The following is a 16954-nucleotide window of genomic DNA, read 5'->3' as shown; positions in this document are numbered from 1 at the left end:
GGTCTGAGAAAATAAAAATCTGTCACTGTTTGCATTGTTTACCCATCTGTGACTGGATGCCATGATCTTTGTTTTAGGAGTGTTGAGTTTTAAGTCAGCTTTTTCACTCTCTTGTTTCACCTTTAGTTCCTCTTCGCTTTCTGCCGTAAGGATGGTGTCATCTGCATATCTGAGGTTATTGGTATTTCTCCCCGCAATCTTGATTCCAGCTTGTGCTTCATCAAACCCAGCATTTCACATGATGTATTCTGCATGTAAGTTAAATAAGTAGAGTGACCGTCTATAGCCTTGACGTACTCCTTTCCCAGTTTGGAACCAGTCCTTTGTTCTATGTCCAGTTTTAACTGTTGCTTCTTGACCTGCATACAGGTTTCTCAGAAGGCAGACGAGACGGTCTGGTATTCCCATCTCTTTAAGAATTTTCCATGGTTTGTTCTGATCTACACAGTCAAAGGCTTTAGCATAGTCAGTGAAGCAGAAGTAGATGTTTTTCTGCAATTCTCTTGCTTTTTCTGTGATCCAGCGCATGTTGGCAATTTGATCTCTGGTTCCTCTGCCTCTTGTAAATCCAGCTTGAACATTTGGGAGTTCTCAGTTCAGGTACTATTGAAGCCTAGCATGGAGAATTTTGAGCATTACTTTTGCTAGCATGTGAAATGAGTGCAATTGTGCAGTAGTTAGAATGATAGAGCTGTCCTCTTCTATAAAAGAGAAATGACATGACTGGATTGCCCTCCAAAAAGTTTCGGATCAAAGAGAAGTAGCAAGTTGTTTATCCACAGTATATATGGATTGGAACGTTTTCCTTCATGATTGCTGTAAAAAATTATCTTTGAATTTCTAAAATAGAACATTGTGTTATAATTGATTTTTTTTAATGTTGTAATACAGAGCTTCACTAATCAATGTTAAATACTTTTTAAAAATAATGTAATGGGGTAGCCTTTATTGAGAGTACTTGTGTTTTTGTACTAAAGATTAACATTTGTTCAAAGGTGGTGACTGGCTAGTTTCCTCAGGAAAATATAAGTAATTTTAGTAGAACAATTTTAATTAGGAAGAGATTTTTAAAAATTACTTATTGATTTTAAGTTGTTTTAAAATACACATATAATTAACCATTTAAAGTGTACTATTTAGTGGCATTATTTATATTCAATTTGTCTTCATCGTTATCAATCTATAGAACTTTTTTCATATCGCAGACCTGAAACTCTGTTTCAGAAACTGTTTCTGTGTTACTGAAACAGTAACTCCTCATTCCTCCTTCACCAGCTCCCTGCAGTCTCCCTTCTCCTTTCTGCCTCTATAAAATTTACTAGCACTCTTCGGTGTCATATATGAGTATTTGTCCTTTGTGACTGTTGTATTTCACTCAGCATAATATCTTCTAGATTTTTCCATGTTGTAGCTTATGTTAGAATTTCCATCTCTAATAAGACTGAAAAATAATCTATTGTATAGATATATCACATTTTGTTTCATTTGTTGATTGGTGGATGGATCTTGGGTTGCTTCCACTTTTGGGGTATTATGAATAATGTTGCTATCAACATGAATGGCAGAATATCTCTTCATATCCCTGTATTAAGTTCTTATGGGCATATTCTCAGAAATGAAATTACTGGGTCATATGATATATACTTAATTTTTTTAGAAACTGCCCTTCTGTTTCCCAAAATGGCTACACCATTTTATATCCCCACCAGTAGTACCCAACTATTTCTGTTTCTCCACATCCTTGCCAATACCTGTTCTTCCCCCTCTTTTTAAAAAATAATCATTTTAATGGATGTGAAGTGGTACTTTATTGTGGTTTTGCTTTGCTTTCATTTCTTCAGTGATAGTGATGTCAAGCATTTTTTCATGTGCTTATTGGCTATTTGTATATCTTCTGAGAAAGTGAAAGTGAAGTCACTCAGTTGTGTCTCACTCTTTGCAACCCCATGGACTGCAGCCTGCCAGCCTCCTCTGTCCATGGGATTTTCCAGGCAACAATACTGGAGTGGGCTTCCATTTCCTTCTCAGAGGATCTTCCCAATCCAGGGATCGAACCTGGGTCTCCCACATTGTAGGCAGATGCTTTTACTGTCTGAGCCACCAGGGAAGAAAAGTTTATTGAAGACCTGTGCCATTTTGATTGTATTTTTTTCTCACTGCTATTGAATTTCAGGCATACTCTCTGTATCCTACATATTAATTCCTCATCAGATATATTATTTGTTGACAGTGTGCTTATGCACACAGCTGTTTCATATTGATGAAATGCAGATTGCCTATTTTTTCTTTTATTGCCTATGCTTTTCGCGTCATGTTCAGAAAGGCACTGCTGAATCCAGTGTAATAAAGCTTTTTCTTTGGAGGTTTTATAGTTTTAGCTCTGACATTTGTGGTCTTCATCTGTTTTGGGTTAACTTTTGTGTGAGGTATAAAGTAATGGTCTGACTTCATTTTTCACATGTGAATATCCAGTCTTCCCAACACCACTTGTTGAAAAGATTATCCTTTCCCCATTGAAAGATCTTAGCACCTTTGTTAAAAATCATTTGATCATATCTGTGAGGGTTCATTTTTGAACTTTCTTCTCTTCCATTGTTTGTCTTTATGCCACTGCCACACTGTTTTGATTACTGTAGCATTGTGGTGAGGTTGGGAAGTGAGTCTTCCATTATTATTTTTTCTTTTTCAAGATTGTTTTGGCTATTTTAGGCCTACTGAGATTCCATGTAAATTTTAGAGAGCATTTTATTCTATTTCTACAAAAAACTTCATTGAGATTTTGTTAAGGATTGCCTTGAGGCTTGTCAGTTTAGTCTTTTTAAATGAGCTTTTGGTTTTGTTGATTTTCTCTATTAACTTTCTGATCTTAACTTACTTATTTTTCTTCAGATTTTTATAACTTCTCTTCTGCTTATTTGGATTTAATTTGCTCTTCTCTTTCTAGTTTCCTAAATTGGAAGCTTGGATTATTGATTTTAGATCATTTTTCTTGCTAATAGATGCATTCAGTGCTATAAATTTTCCTCTGAGTGATACATCCCACAGATTTCTTTTTTAAATTATATTTTCATTCTCATTTAGTTCAAAATATTCTTAATTTTTGCTTTAGGTTTCTTATTTGACTTATGTATTACTTAGAAGTATGTTGTTTGATCTCCAAATATAATCCATTGTAGTCTGAGCAATACATTGTATGGTTTCCTTTTTCTTTTTTAATTTGTTAAGGTGTTTTATGGCCCAGAGTGTGATCTGTCTTCATGAATTATCCATGTGAGTTTGGGAAGAATGTGTATCCTCCTGTTGTAATATGTAGATATCAGTTATATCCAGTTTGATTTATTATTGAGTTCAACTACATTCTTACTGATTTTCTGCTTCCTGGATCTGTCCATTTCTGATACAGGAGTGTGGCACTTTTTTGATTCTACATTGATCTTTGTATTTCTTCTTTTACTGTACCGTATTGTCTTGCTTTGAGGCTTAAGTCTTGGAATCATTTAATGTGAGCCCTTCATCTTTATTCTTGAACATTATTTTAGCTCTTCAGTTTCTCTGTTTTTCCACAAACATTTTAGGATCAAGTTACTAGTATCTGTAGACACTTTTGCTGGGATTTTGATTGAGATAGTATTGACTTTAAAAGCTTCTCAGATGGCTCAGTGGTAAAGAATCCACCAGACAATGCAGGAGACACAGGTTCAATCCCTGGGTTGGGAAGATTCCCTGGAATAGGAAATGGCAACCCACTCCACTATTCTTGCCTGGAAAATCCCATGGACAGAAGAGACTGACAGGCTACAGTCCATGAGATTGTAAAGAGTCGGACATGACTGAGCAACTGAGCACGCACACATAACCAATTAGCAATGTTGTGATAGTTTCAGGTGTACAGCAGAGGAACTCAGTCATACATATCCATGCATCCATTCTTCCCCAAACTCCTCTCCATTCAGGCTGTCACATAACATCGAGCAGAGTTCCATATGCTATACTGTAGGCCCTTATTGGTTATCCATTTCAAACATAGCAGTATGTACATGTCCATTCCCAAATCCCTAAGTTTCCCTTCCTCCCAGCAACCATAAGTTCATTCTCTAAGTCTGTGAGTCTCTTTCTGTTTCCCACATAAAATTTTAAAATCATGGAATTCTTAAGTGAAAGATAAAATAAGAACTGCTTCCAGGTACTTTAAGTGACATTTGTGTATATATGATATATACAATGTGAGATACACATATATAGAGATATAGATATAGATATCGTACATGTGAAAATGTGTGTGTATGTGAAGTTCTCAAAAGTTTGATAGGTTGGAAGATAAGCCATCTAGTTTCCCTGCTCATATACATACACACACACAACTTAAAGAATGCTAAAACAAATACACATGTGTTTCCAGACTGCTTTTTTAACCTGTCTTGTATGCCTTGGTTAAGAGATCATATTTTCTCTCATTATATATTGATTATCTATGTTGTTTTCTGACTTTGAAACTAAGCTCTGTTGGTTTAAATATACTGTTCTATTGAACATTATTCATACAGTTTAAGTATTTTTGATCCTACTAAATCAAAATACTTAGCATGAAAAGACAGCTGTAGCAAGAAGTTTGTAGAAGTTTGTAGTTTGTAGAAGTACTGGCTAATGTATTGTTTATTTTCGTTTTTATTGTTACTTCTTCTTAGTGAAGCTATGGTCTACCAACCTGGATAACTCAGTGGCAAGCATTGAGGCGAAGGCTAATGTGTGCTGTGTTAAATTCAGCCCCTCTTCTAGATACCATTTGGCTTTCGGCTGTGCAGGTAAGAAATGAAAGATTTGTCTTCTTTTGGTGTCAATTTTCATGACTAAGGTTAAAAAAACATTTTAAAAAGAATAAATTTCTTTGTAGGTTTAAACTTTGTTTTCATTATTGCACTCTAAATTAGAAGCATGTAATATACCATTTTTACTCATTAATTGCTGTGCTTTCATTTTAGCATTCCATCTCCCATGTTTAATACATAAATGTGTGTTTGTTGATTATTTTCGTTTTTGTTCCTCTAAGTCTTTGCATACCTGGATTTATGCTTGTTTACACATTTAGGTCATAATGATGCTTAAATATTGTATAGACACATGAAACTTTTTGATTTTAAATTAAAGGAAACTTACTATAAAACCTTGAACAGTTATTGAGTGCCTACTGTGTACAAAGCACCCATCTAGGGACAGTGAATAAGATTAAATCTTATATTGTGGAGTACGTGCTAACATAGTAAGTACTAAAAAAAATCATACCAAAGAATTTTTTGTTAAAGTATTTTTCTTAACTAGGGTGACCGAATGTCTGCATTTGCCTGGGGAAGTCCTATTTTGTATTTCTCTTACCATTATAATAACTATTAGGCCCTTCTTTCATTCTCAAAAGTGTTCTGGGTTGAATGGTTATTTGATCACTCTACTCTTAATTCCTTTGTCTTCTTATCCCATTTCCTACCTTGAGTGTTTACTGAAGCAGTGAACACTTGTATTTTAACTTTTGCATTGCTAAATCTCCTTCAGAGTGTTTACTAAAGCAGTGAACACTTGTATTTTAACTTTTGCATTGCTAAGTCTCTTTGATTCTTGATTCTTTTTTTTTTAATTGATAATCTTGGTTAAAAAAATAAAGATAATCTAGCATAATATCACGAACACAATAGTTACTTCTTTAAAAGGTAAATTTAAATCTTAATTTGTCATTACATCTTTTCCTTATTCCAACTTTCTGTGTATTTCACTTGGATACTAACACACTTTCATAGTTAAATTCCAGGAGAACATATATATGTGGGTAGAATTCCTTTTCATTAGCAGATACATTTTCCCCCCAGTATGCTGCTCTTTTCCATTGGGAACTAGTATTCTCTTATTTAAATCCTTCTTTGTCACTGACTAGAAATGTTACTTTGGGCAAGTTGATTAAATTCTCTCCCCAAGTTCCTTATCCCTAAAATAGAGATACATCTTTTGGGGCTCTTATGAGGACTATGAAAGGAAGATGCTATTTGTAAAGCTCTTATAATATGATGCTCAATGATTGCTAAGGTATTTTTATGAATTAATACTTAGCAGTCATTTAGATAAAGTAGTTTTTTGAGTTTTTTAATGTTATAAACACACTATTAGTCATCATTTTTAATAGAAAAATGATGATCATATTTATAATCAATATGAAATATGTACAAATGCTAGACATGAGCATCTTTAAAATTTCTCTTTCCTGGAAAGGATCTACTTTAAAAATGCCTCAACTATCTGGCAGGCAGTTTTGTCCTCACTGTGTTAAATTTTCATAAATTTCTTAGTTAATTTTTACATTTCCATGTAAGCTTTAAGATTTATATTTTTCCAGTTCTAGAAAAATTCTTTTGGAATTCTCATCTAAATTACCTTATATTTATTACTTAATTTTGGAACCAGTGACATTAAGATAGTTCATCTTACTACAGTTACATGGGATATCTTTTTGCTTCTTTGGATTATTTTCTATCTTTCAAAGAGATTTTTAGTTTTAGTTTTTTTCACTTAGGTTTTAGGTCTCTGGTTAATTTTTTTCTGTGTTTCTATTAATTTTGTTCTGTTTTTTTCCATTCCTTTACCTACTGTTTGCTGAGAGTAAAAAACAAAAAACTGTTGATATTTGAATATTTGTATTATATCTAGGCATTGTTCTTATTAAATCTGGTAACTTATTACCAGATAGCCTTTGGGCTATCTGTGTATATTTGATAGTAGCTAGAAATGATGGTTGTATTTTTTTCTTTTCTAATGATTTTTTACATTCTCTTTTGTTAAAAGGCATGTTATATTATACTAATTATAGATACTTTTCCCATGTATTTCCTTTAGTTGAATCAGCTTTAGTGGTTTGCTGTTCATGCTATCCCCTTTTGAAGAATAGTTTTGTGGGTTTTTAAAAATTTTTTGGCCTTGCTTCATGCCTTGCAGGATCTTACTTCCCTGAGCAGGAACTTAACCCAGGCCTTTGACAGTAGAAGTGCAGAGTCCTAACCACTGGACTGCCAGGGAATTCCCTGAAGAATACCGTTCATTAAATTCAAATAATTTATTTAACTGTGTCTTAGTTAAGAGCAATTTCAGTATTTTATCAGGTGCCTTTTCAGCATCACTTTATATAATCATGGTTTAATTTGTTGAGATATGCTTATATATTTTCTGATAGCTTATTTGTGTTTCTAGAGTAAACCTAGAATTTAGGTTTAGCGTTAATGTGGAATTCTTTTGATAAATTGCTAGACTTTTTGGCTTATATTTTTAATACCTATAAACATAAATTGGTCTGTCTCCTTTTTAACCATTTTTAACATCTGTGTTTTATAACTTTCAGTATGTAAGTCTTGAACGTCTCTTGTTAAATTTATTCCTAAGTGTTTTATTACTGAATGGAATTGTTGTCTTAATTTTATTTTTGGATTGTTTGTTGCTAGGCTTCAGAAATACAATCAATTTTTTGCATATTGATTTTGCATCGTGTGATCTTGGTACTCGTGTTTTTTTTTTTTTCCTCCTTATAGTTTTAAGGTGAATTTCTTGAGTTTTCTACATTTAGGATTATATCATCTGTTCTGAGAATAAAAATAATTTTAATTCTTCTTTTACTGTGTTAATGCTTTTTTGCTTTATTGCATGAATTAAAATCTCTTATATAATAATGAAACTGGCAGAAAGGATCTCTTTATCTTAGGAGGAAAGTATTCATTCATTCACAATGAAGTGTGATGTTAGCTGTGACTTTTTGTAGATATCCTTTATCAGGTTAAGTTTCCTTCTATTCCTAGTTGCGAAAAGTATGTATTATTATATTTTTCTACCTATATTGAGATGATCTTGTGATTTATGTTATTTATGATAATAATATGAGGTGTTTCTTGGGGGGTGGGTTGTTGTTTTAATGTTAAAGCAACTTTCCACTCCTGGGAAAAATCTGTCTTGACCATATTGTGAAATTCTTTTTCCTTGTTGCTGGATTTAGTTTGCTAAAGTACTACTGGCCTCATAGAATGACTTGGGAATTGTTTCCTCATTTACTTACTGAATGAGTTTATAAAGGATTATTATTATTTCTTCTTTAAATATTTGGCAGAGTGTATCAGTGAAACTATCTGGACTTGGACTTTTCTTTGTGGAAAAATTTTATATTACCTAGTTCAGTTTCTTTTTCCTGGAGAAGGAAATGGCAACCCATTTTCCATTTCTCCAATATTCTTGCCTGGAGAATCCCATGGACGGAGGAGCTTGGTGGGCTACAGTCCACGGGTCGCAAAGAGTTGGACATGACTGAGTGACTTCACTTTCACTTTCTTTACTTTTTATAAGTCTATTCAGATTTTCTATTTCTTCTTGAAGTTCTTTTTGGTAGTCATTGTCTTTCTAGGAATTTGTAAATTTAATTTTTCTAATTAGTGGGCATAAAGTTGTTCATAACGTTCTCTTGTGATTTAATTCCTTTAAATTTCCTCTTTCTTTAGTGTTCAGGAGTTTCAGTTGTAGTATTCCTTCTTTCATTCTTGATTGGTCATTTCTGTCTTCTTTTTTCTTCGTTGTTCTAGCTAAATATTTGTTACCTTCTTCAAAGTGCAGGTATGTGTGTGTGTTTATGTTGGGGTGTGTGTGGTAGGTGGTGCTTCTGGGGCCAGAACACCACACGTTCCCACTGTTTTTAATGTTCTTATGCAAATTTGATTATTAGAAGAGTTGGAGATATGTAAACTGAACCTTCTAGAATAACTCTTAACTCACTCTCAGTATAGGTAAGCCAGGAGCGCTGTTATTTCTTTCTCGGCCATTGGAACTGTTGTGATCAACATTTGTTGAGATCAAGAATGTGATGCCATGGCTGTAATCAAAGGATCAGAAATGCACTGTAATTGCCACAGAGCTGCAGACTGGACACTGGAACAGTACTGTATCTGTTCCAGAGAACATCCACATCTTCACAACATGCTTGCAACAGATATTTCCAAGGCAGAATGACCACAAAATTCCAACCATTCAAATCATACATAAGTGCATCCCATTGTGAAATCTGATTCACATCTAGAAGCATAGCTACATGAGAATCTGGGCAATATAGTTTTTACTTTCCATCTTCGATTGGCTGTAAATTCTATAAGGTGCTGAGAACAGATACTAAATGTCATCTGCCCTATCCTTCATAAAGCTGAATAGTTGATGTGAGTTAAAGACTTATTTTTCCTGGCTTTGAAATAGCAGTTAGAATCAATGCCTTTAATCATAGTTTAAAAAAAAAAAAAAACTGTGTTACTGGAAGACAGTGACTGATACTGAATCATCTTCATTTAGAATTGAAATATTTCTTAGAATATAGGCTATTATCTAGATGTTGCTTCTTAAACTATAAAACATCAGCCCCTCTTTAGCTGGACCATTTATTTTGCCACTGAGAGACTTACAGAATCATAACCATCAGGTTGCTTATTAAATATCATTTGTGATGATGAATTCAATGTTGGGAACGGGCTGTACATTTTAAAAACACTGCTTTTGGAGTTATGATAATACATAATTAGTATGTGAACTCCCCAATTACCAATTGACTTGTGGTTGAAAGGGCTCTGTGGATCCTACTTGGGTAATGATGCCTAATGGTAATTCTAAGCTTTTTAGATCTTATATTTCCATTTGATAACAATGAGTTCATCTCTGTCTTTGTGCTCATTATTTTGCTCTTTCACCTTTTAACATAATATAAAAATATGGTTTTGGGGGGCATTGATTGGTTGGTTAGATTTTTTTTTTTTTACTAGAACTTATAGCATGAAAAATTTCTTAAGGTGGACTGAATGTTTGCAAGTACTTCTTTTAAAATATTGAATTCTAGGTCATGATCCCCTTGTAAAAAGTAGACTACAGAGTTTTAAACTATCTTTTTTGTATTAAATATTGAGAAAAAGGCTTTAAATTTTATTTTAAACCATTTAAAATCTGTTTTTAAGCCCTGAGATTTTCTGAAGCATTTGCCAGAGGAGAGAACAAAATTTTTGACATAAGGGTAAAGGCATTTATTAGTTGTCTTTTTACTAGATTACTACATGGTGTTTTCTTATTGCATAGAAAAAGGAAAACTATTTTTTCTCCAATTCATCCTCTCTAAAGCCAGTTTGGGGAGAAGGCAATGGCACCCCACTCCAGTACTCTTGCCTGGAAAATCCCATGGATGGAGAAGCCTGGTAGGCTGCAGTCCATGGGGTCACTAAGAGTCGGACACGACTGAGTGACTTCACTTTCACTTTTCACTTTCATGCATTGGAGAAGGAAATGGCAACCCACTCTAGTATTCTTGCCTGGAGAATCCCAGGAACGGGGGAGCCTGGTGGGCTGCCATCTATGGGGTCGCACTGAGTCAGACACAACTGAAGCAACTTAGCAGCAGCAAAGCCAGTTTGAGAGAGCACTGTTACACTAAAGTAAATAGAACTCCTAACAGTCTGTGGTTTTAATAGAATGGTAGACATGCTTTCTTCCTACTAACTTGAAGCATTTTGCAAATTTTAAAGCTGTAATTTTGGTAACAGGTGGGAAATTTGGGTACTCCTGAGTAATACTCTTTAAAGTTGTGTTGCCCCCACCCCAAGAGATTACTGGTATTAATGTAAGTCAAAGGTAAAATTCATATTATTCTGATTCAAGAGTGATATTTATACTCACAAACATATTCACAGGGAAAGAGTAATGTTTCTAGAACAGATAGCAATTCTGAAATATTCTACTTAAACTGTGTTTTCAACAGACTTTTCAGTTTTGGTTGCTGTAAACAATTTGTTACTGTCAGCAAACTAAACACTTCACACATATAAACATGCACCATTTGTTTCCTCATTTTCAGTATTTTCTAATTTTTGTAATTTGGACAAAATAACAAAAAGGTTATTTTTTGCTTTTGAAGACTGTCTGTTTTATTTTATATAGTGGTTGCCAGTGGGACTGTCTTTTCCTTCACATTTAAATAAATTAAGTGTCTGAATATTTACTTAATGAATCTTAATTAGCATCACAGCATTCATAAACGTGTTTCAGTTATTTATACTATGTCAAGGACATTTTGTTTTCAAGTTTCTAAGTAATTTCTGTGAATGCAAATGGAAGTGGCATGCATTAACACCAATATTCAAGAAACAAACTGTTGTTTTGTCATAAAATCTACCTTTGATAGTCTAGAATTTAAGAGCAATTTTGAGGCACCTAGTAAATCTTTCACCTCTTTATATCTGTCTTGCCTTCCAGCCTGTAAGTGGCATTTAGCTAGGTTTTTATTAAAAACAGACTTCATAAGAAATTTTATATTCATATTAAATGCAGAAATATTTTAAAGTCAGGCATTTATTATTCAGCTGTTACTAATATAATGCACATGATCATTCATTTTATGAAACTAATTGAGCAATCACTGCAAACACTGAGAAGTATGAAATGTTTGGTGGATAAATTTGGCTGCAGCAAAATTAAAAACCTCTGTTTACCAAATATACCTAAAAACATAATTTCTTTACAAGTTATTAATTGGGAGAAGATATTTAGAACACATATAAGTAATAAAATCTTCATGTCTATATTACATGAAAAACTCTTACAAATAAATAATGAAATAATAAATATATCCTACAGCTTTGCTTCTCAAAGTATAAACATTAGCATCACCTAAGAGCTTGTAAAAAATTGCAAATTCTAACACTCTGACCAACACCTACTGAATAGAGTTTCCGGAGGTAGACCCCAGCAACCAGCTTTTTTAACAGGCTCCCCTTATAATTCTTACCCACTCTGAAGTTTGAGAAACCTCACCCTAGGGAAACATGTATTTAATGAATATACATAGTTGTATTGTTTGCATATTCACATTGTGGAACATTTTCAGCAGTGAAAATGAAGGAACTGCATCTCCATGAAATGATGTGGATGAATAACAAGCATAAATGTGAATGAAAGAGTGTCAGAAAAACACAGTGAAATTCTATTTATGAGCATGCAAAACAGACTACACTGTTTAGGAATATGTACATTGACATAGGAATATGTGAGCAGACCATTAAAAAAGGGGTTCAGTTCAGTCGCTCCGTCGTGTCTGACTCTTTGCAACCCCATGGACTGTAGCACTCCAGGCTTCCCTGTCCATCACCAACTCCCAAAGCTTACTCAAACTCATGTGCATTGAATTGGTGATACCATTCCAACCATCGCATCCTCTGTTATCCCCTTTTCCTCCTGCCTTCAATTTTCCCCAGCATCAGGGTCTTTTCAAATGAGTCAGTTCTTCACATCAGGTGGCCAAAGTATTGCAATTTCAACTTCAGCATCAGTCCTTCCAATGAATAGTAAGGACTGACTTCCTTTAGGATGGACTGGTTGGATCTCCTTGCAGTCCAAGGGACTCTCAAGAGTCTTCTCCAACACCACAGTTCAAAAGCATCAATTCTTCGGCGCTCAGCTTTCTTTACAGTTCAATTCTCACATCCATCCATGACTACTGAAAAAACCATAGCTTTCACTAGACGGACTTTGGTTGGCAAAGTAATGGCTCTGCTTTTTAATATGCTGTCTAGCTTTGTCATAGCTTTTCTTCCAAGGAGCAAGTGTCTTTTAATTTCATGGCCACAGTCACCATCTGCAGTGATTTTGGAGCCCCCTGAAATGAAGTTTCTCACTGTTTCTATTATTTCCCCATCTGTGAAGTGATGGGACCAGATGCCGTGATCTTAGTTTTCTTAATCTTGAGTTTTAAGCCAACTTTTTCACTCTTCCCTTGCACTTTCATTCAGAGGCTCTTTAATTCTGCCATAAGGGTGGTATAATCTGCATATCTGAGGTTATTGATATTTCTCCTGGCAGTCTTGATTTCAGCTTGTGCTTCATCCAGCCTGGCATATCACATGATGTACTCTGCATATAAGTTAAATAAGCAGGGTGACAATATACAGCCTTGACACATTCCTTTCCCGATTTGGAACCAGTCTGTTGTTCCATGTCTGGTTCTAACTATTGCTTCTTGACCAGCATACAGATTTCTCAGGAGGCAAGTAAGGTGGTCTGGTATTCCCATCTCTTTCAGAATTTTCTACATTTTATTGTGATCCACAGAGTCAAAGGTGTTGGCATAGTCCATAAAGCAGAAATAGATGTTTTTCTGGAACTCTCTTGCTTTTTCAATGACCCAGCAGATGTTGGCAATTAGATCTCTGGTTCCTCTGCCTTTTCTAAACCCAGCTTGAACATCTGGAACTTCACGGTTCAGATATTGTTAAAGCCTGGCTTGGAGAATTTTGAGCATTACTTTGCTAGCATGTGAGATGAGTGCAATTGTGCCATAGTTTGAACATTCTTTGGCATTGCCATTCATTGGGATTGGAATGAAAACTGACCTTTTCCAGTCCTGTGGCCACTGCTGAATTTTCCAAATTTGTTGGCATATTGAGCGCAGCACTTTCACAGCATCATCTTTCAGGATTTGAAATAGCTCAACTGGAATTCCATCACCTCCACTAGCTTTGTTGGTAGTGATGCTTCCTAAGGCCCACTTGACTTCGCATTCTGAGATATCTGGCTCTAGGTGAGTGATCACAGCATCGTGGTTATCTGGGTCATGAAGATCTTTTTTGTATAGTTCTTCTGTGTATTTTTGCCACCTCTTAATATCTTCTGCTTCTGTTAGGTCCATACCATTTCTGTCATTAATTGTGCCCATCTGTGCATGAAACATTCCCTTAGTATCTCTAATTTTCTTGAAGAGATCTCTAGTCTTTCCCGTTCTATTGTTTTCACCTATTTCTTTGCATTGATCGTGTAGGAAGGCTATCTTATCTCTCCTTGCTATTCTTTGGAACTCTGCATTCAAATAGATGTATCTTTCCTTTTCTCCTTTGCCTTTAGCTTCTCCTCTTTTCTCAGCTATTTGTAAGGCCTTGTCAGACAACCGTTTTCCCTTTTTACATTTCTTTTTCTTGGGGATTGTCTTAATCACTGCCTCCTGTACAAAGTCATGAACCTCCATCCATAGTTCTTCAGGCACTCTGTCTATTAGATTGAATCCCTTGAATCTATTTGTCACTTCCACTGTATAATCGTAAGGGATTTGATTTAGGTTATTCCTGAATGGTCTAGTGGTTTTCCCTACTTTCTTCAATTTAAGTCTGAATTTGGCAATAAGGAGTTCATGATCTGAGCCACAGTCAGCTCCCAGTCTTGTTTTTGCTAGCTGTATAGATCCTCCCCACCTTTGGCTGCAAAGAATATAATCAATCTGATTTCAGTATTGACTATCTGGTGATGTCCATGTGTAGAGTCTTCTCTTGTGTTGTTGGAAGAGCATGCTTGCTATCATGACCAGTGTGTTCTCTTGGTAAAACTCTGTTAGCCTTTGACCTGCTTTGTTTTGTATTTCACGGCCAAATTTACCTGTTACTCCAGGTATCTCTTGACTAGAAAGACCTGGTTCAATCCCTGGGTCAGAAAAATCCCCTGGAGAAGGGAATGGCAGCCCACTCCAATATTCTCACCTGGAGAATCCCATGGATAGAGGAGCCTTGCAGACTGTAGTCCATGGAGTCACAAGAGTCAGACAGGACTTAGTGACTAAACCACCATCAAAGACATGATCATTTATGTTTAAGGGAATTGTTAGAATAAGCTTAATGCAAGAATGGGGCTTCCCAGGTGGCTCAATGGTAAACAGTCTGTCTGCCAAGAAGGAGACACAGGTTTCATCCCTGGGTTGGGCAGATCCCCTGGAGAAGGAAGTAGCAACTCACTTCAGTAATCTTGCCTGTGAAATCCCACACACAAAGGAGCCTGATGGGCTACAGTTCATGGAGTCGCAAAGGGTCAGAAACAACTTAGTGACTAAACAGCAACAGTTCTGGATTAAATATGAGTATCATTGTTTATTCAAATATTCACTCAATAAGAAAAGATTTTCACATCCTGTTACTTGTGATTTACTTAATGGGTTCCAGAAAGTTTGTTTTCCTGAAGTTTTTTTTTTTTTTTAAGTTATTTCTGAATAGGGCTTACTGTTGCAGATTATTCTGTCAGATGAAGTACTTTAAATATTTTTGAAATATTTATGTTAAAAATTGAAATCATTTTTCTGAACTTGAACATTTATTTGGTGTTTTCACATTTTGTAAGGTTAGTTTTTTTAGATATATTAAATACAGTAGAGTGATGAATCATATAATTTACATATTATTTCTTTAGTGGGAAGATTTGGATAAGTTTTGGAGAAGAGGCTATATTATAGAAGACTGCTCTAGACAATCTAAAATTTAGCTACTAGGATCTGAGTTACAAGTTTCATTAGACAGAGACCATGGTTAACATATTATCTTAAAGGACATAATAGAATTACATAAAATGTGACTGTTCTTTCTTCCCCCTAGAGATCTTAGTTTAAAACATATATAGATTGCCATGTCAGTATTACAAGCCATGAGCACAAAAGTTTCACTAAGCTAGCTTTCTTTCTGTTTAGTGATTATTATTTCATCTTTTTTGTGACCATTCAACATATGAATGTGTAGTGCTTGTACCTCTTAATCTTTCAAGTGTTATTTCTTCCTCTGGTGGTTCTGAATTACTCTTAAGCTGTATAAACTGTGTTTTAAACTCTACAAATTGTACTTTAACAACACAGCCAATTTAATTGGCCTCTTTAAATATTAAGCTATTGTTAATGCTGAAAGATTTGTTTCAGATTTTAATATTTATATTAAATTGCATTAGTGGTTTTAGTTCTTTACTCCTCTGTGTACTTATGTGCTTTGATATGAAACAGTTTTTTCCCACTGTCAGAACCGACCCCACCCTGACTTTGAACTTGGCCATGAGATTTGCTTTGGCTCCAGTTATGTTAGATATAAAATTGACGAAAAGTTTGAAATCACTTTCCCAGTTGGGCTTGCTTACTTTTGCCCCTTTGCCATCACCAGGAAAAGAACATGATCCAGCCAGCTGCTGGTCCCAGTGAGAGGAGGAAAGCCACTTGGAGTGGCACTGATTTGCCCCAGCCAAATCATTCAACCTTCAGCCTCACAAAGAAGTGCTACTGAAATTAGCCAACACTAAGCTGTCTTTCAGATCTGTGGAAATAAATGATGGCTCTAAGCTACTAAATTTTAGAATAGTTTATTATACCGCAATTTTGTGGTAATGACTAATTAATGCCCTGTTCTCAGAAATTTTATGATACTGAGTGAATAAAGGCTATGTAATTATCAAGGCTCTAATCATCTATTTATGAAAGAATTGCTATTTATTGAGTGTCAATATATGTTAGCTAATTATATTACCTTTACTGGCTTCCCCTTGTGTGAAATCACAGGCAAAATTTTACATGAAAATACTCTACTACCTTTGTGCGTATACTTTATAATCTTCACATGTAAAAATGCATACTTAAATACGTGACATGTAATCTGAAGCAAAGTTATCCAAACTGAAGTAAGAAAACCCTGATGGAACACTGAAAGTATTCAGGGTTTGTGTAGAAGGTATTCAGGATGTATGTAGATCCTCTGAGTTCTTATATAAGTTGATGTGCCTGGCAGTGAAGCCTGAGATACCGTGCCAGTGCCTCCTTGTCTTCTTCAGCTTTTATAAAAGCTTTTTTCTGTTTTACAGAAGAAAGGCACACTCATTATTATGAGTCTTACGATGATACATTTTGCCAGGTTGTAAAAACCTCAGGATTATCTAACAAAGGACTCTTTCTTCTAAATGTTGTTACTCAGTAACTTGCTGTCATCCTTTGTCTTAAAAATATTTCTGTTAAGAGTGAAACATTGTGTTAGAAAAAGTGTATTTTGTACTTTGTTTTAGTTCTTTTACTTTAGATATTTCTTGAAACAGTGAAAGTGAGGTTTTTTTTTTAATGTTTTTCTTTAAAGGACTTCTTTCT

At 34.9% G+C, this 16954-nt stretch overlaps 1 protein-coding gene across 2 annotated transcripts in view; it reads left to right on the top strand.

Annotated features, from left to right (window-relative positions):
- Window positions 1-16954, top strand: part of COP1 (COP1 E3 ubiquitin ligase) — a 230873-nt gene that overhangs the window by 141818 nt on the left and 72101 nt on the right. For both annotated transcript variants that reach the window (XM_068985956.1, XM_068985957.1), the window contains exon 15: window positions 4686-4802. In XM_068985956.1, coding sequence (XP_068842057.1) covers window positions 4686-4802 — 117 coding nt within the window. The remainder of the gene's footprint in view (window positions 1-4685; window positions 4803-16954) is intronic.

This window comes from Capricornis sumatraensis, chromosome 14 (assembly GCF_032405125.1).
Source record: "Capricornis sumatraensis isolate serow.1 chromosome 14, serow.2, whole genome shotgun sequence".
In the NCBI taxonomy this organism is placed as follows: domain Eukaryota; kingdom Metazoa; phylum Chordata; class Mammalia; order Artiodactyla; family Bovidae; genus Capricornis; species Capricornis sumatraensis.
Note: the sequence above shows the minus strand (reverse complement) of the source record. Positions and strands in the feature narration are given on the sequence as shown.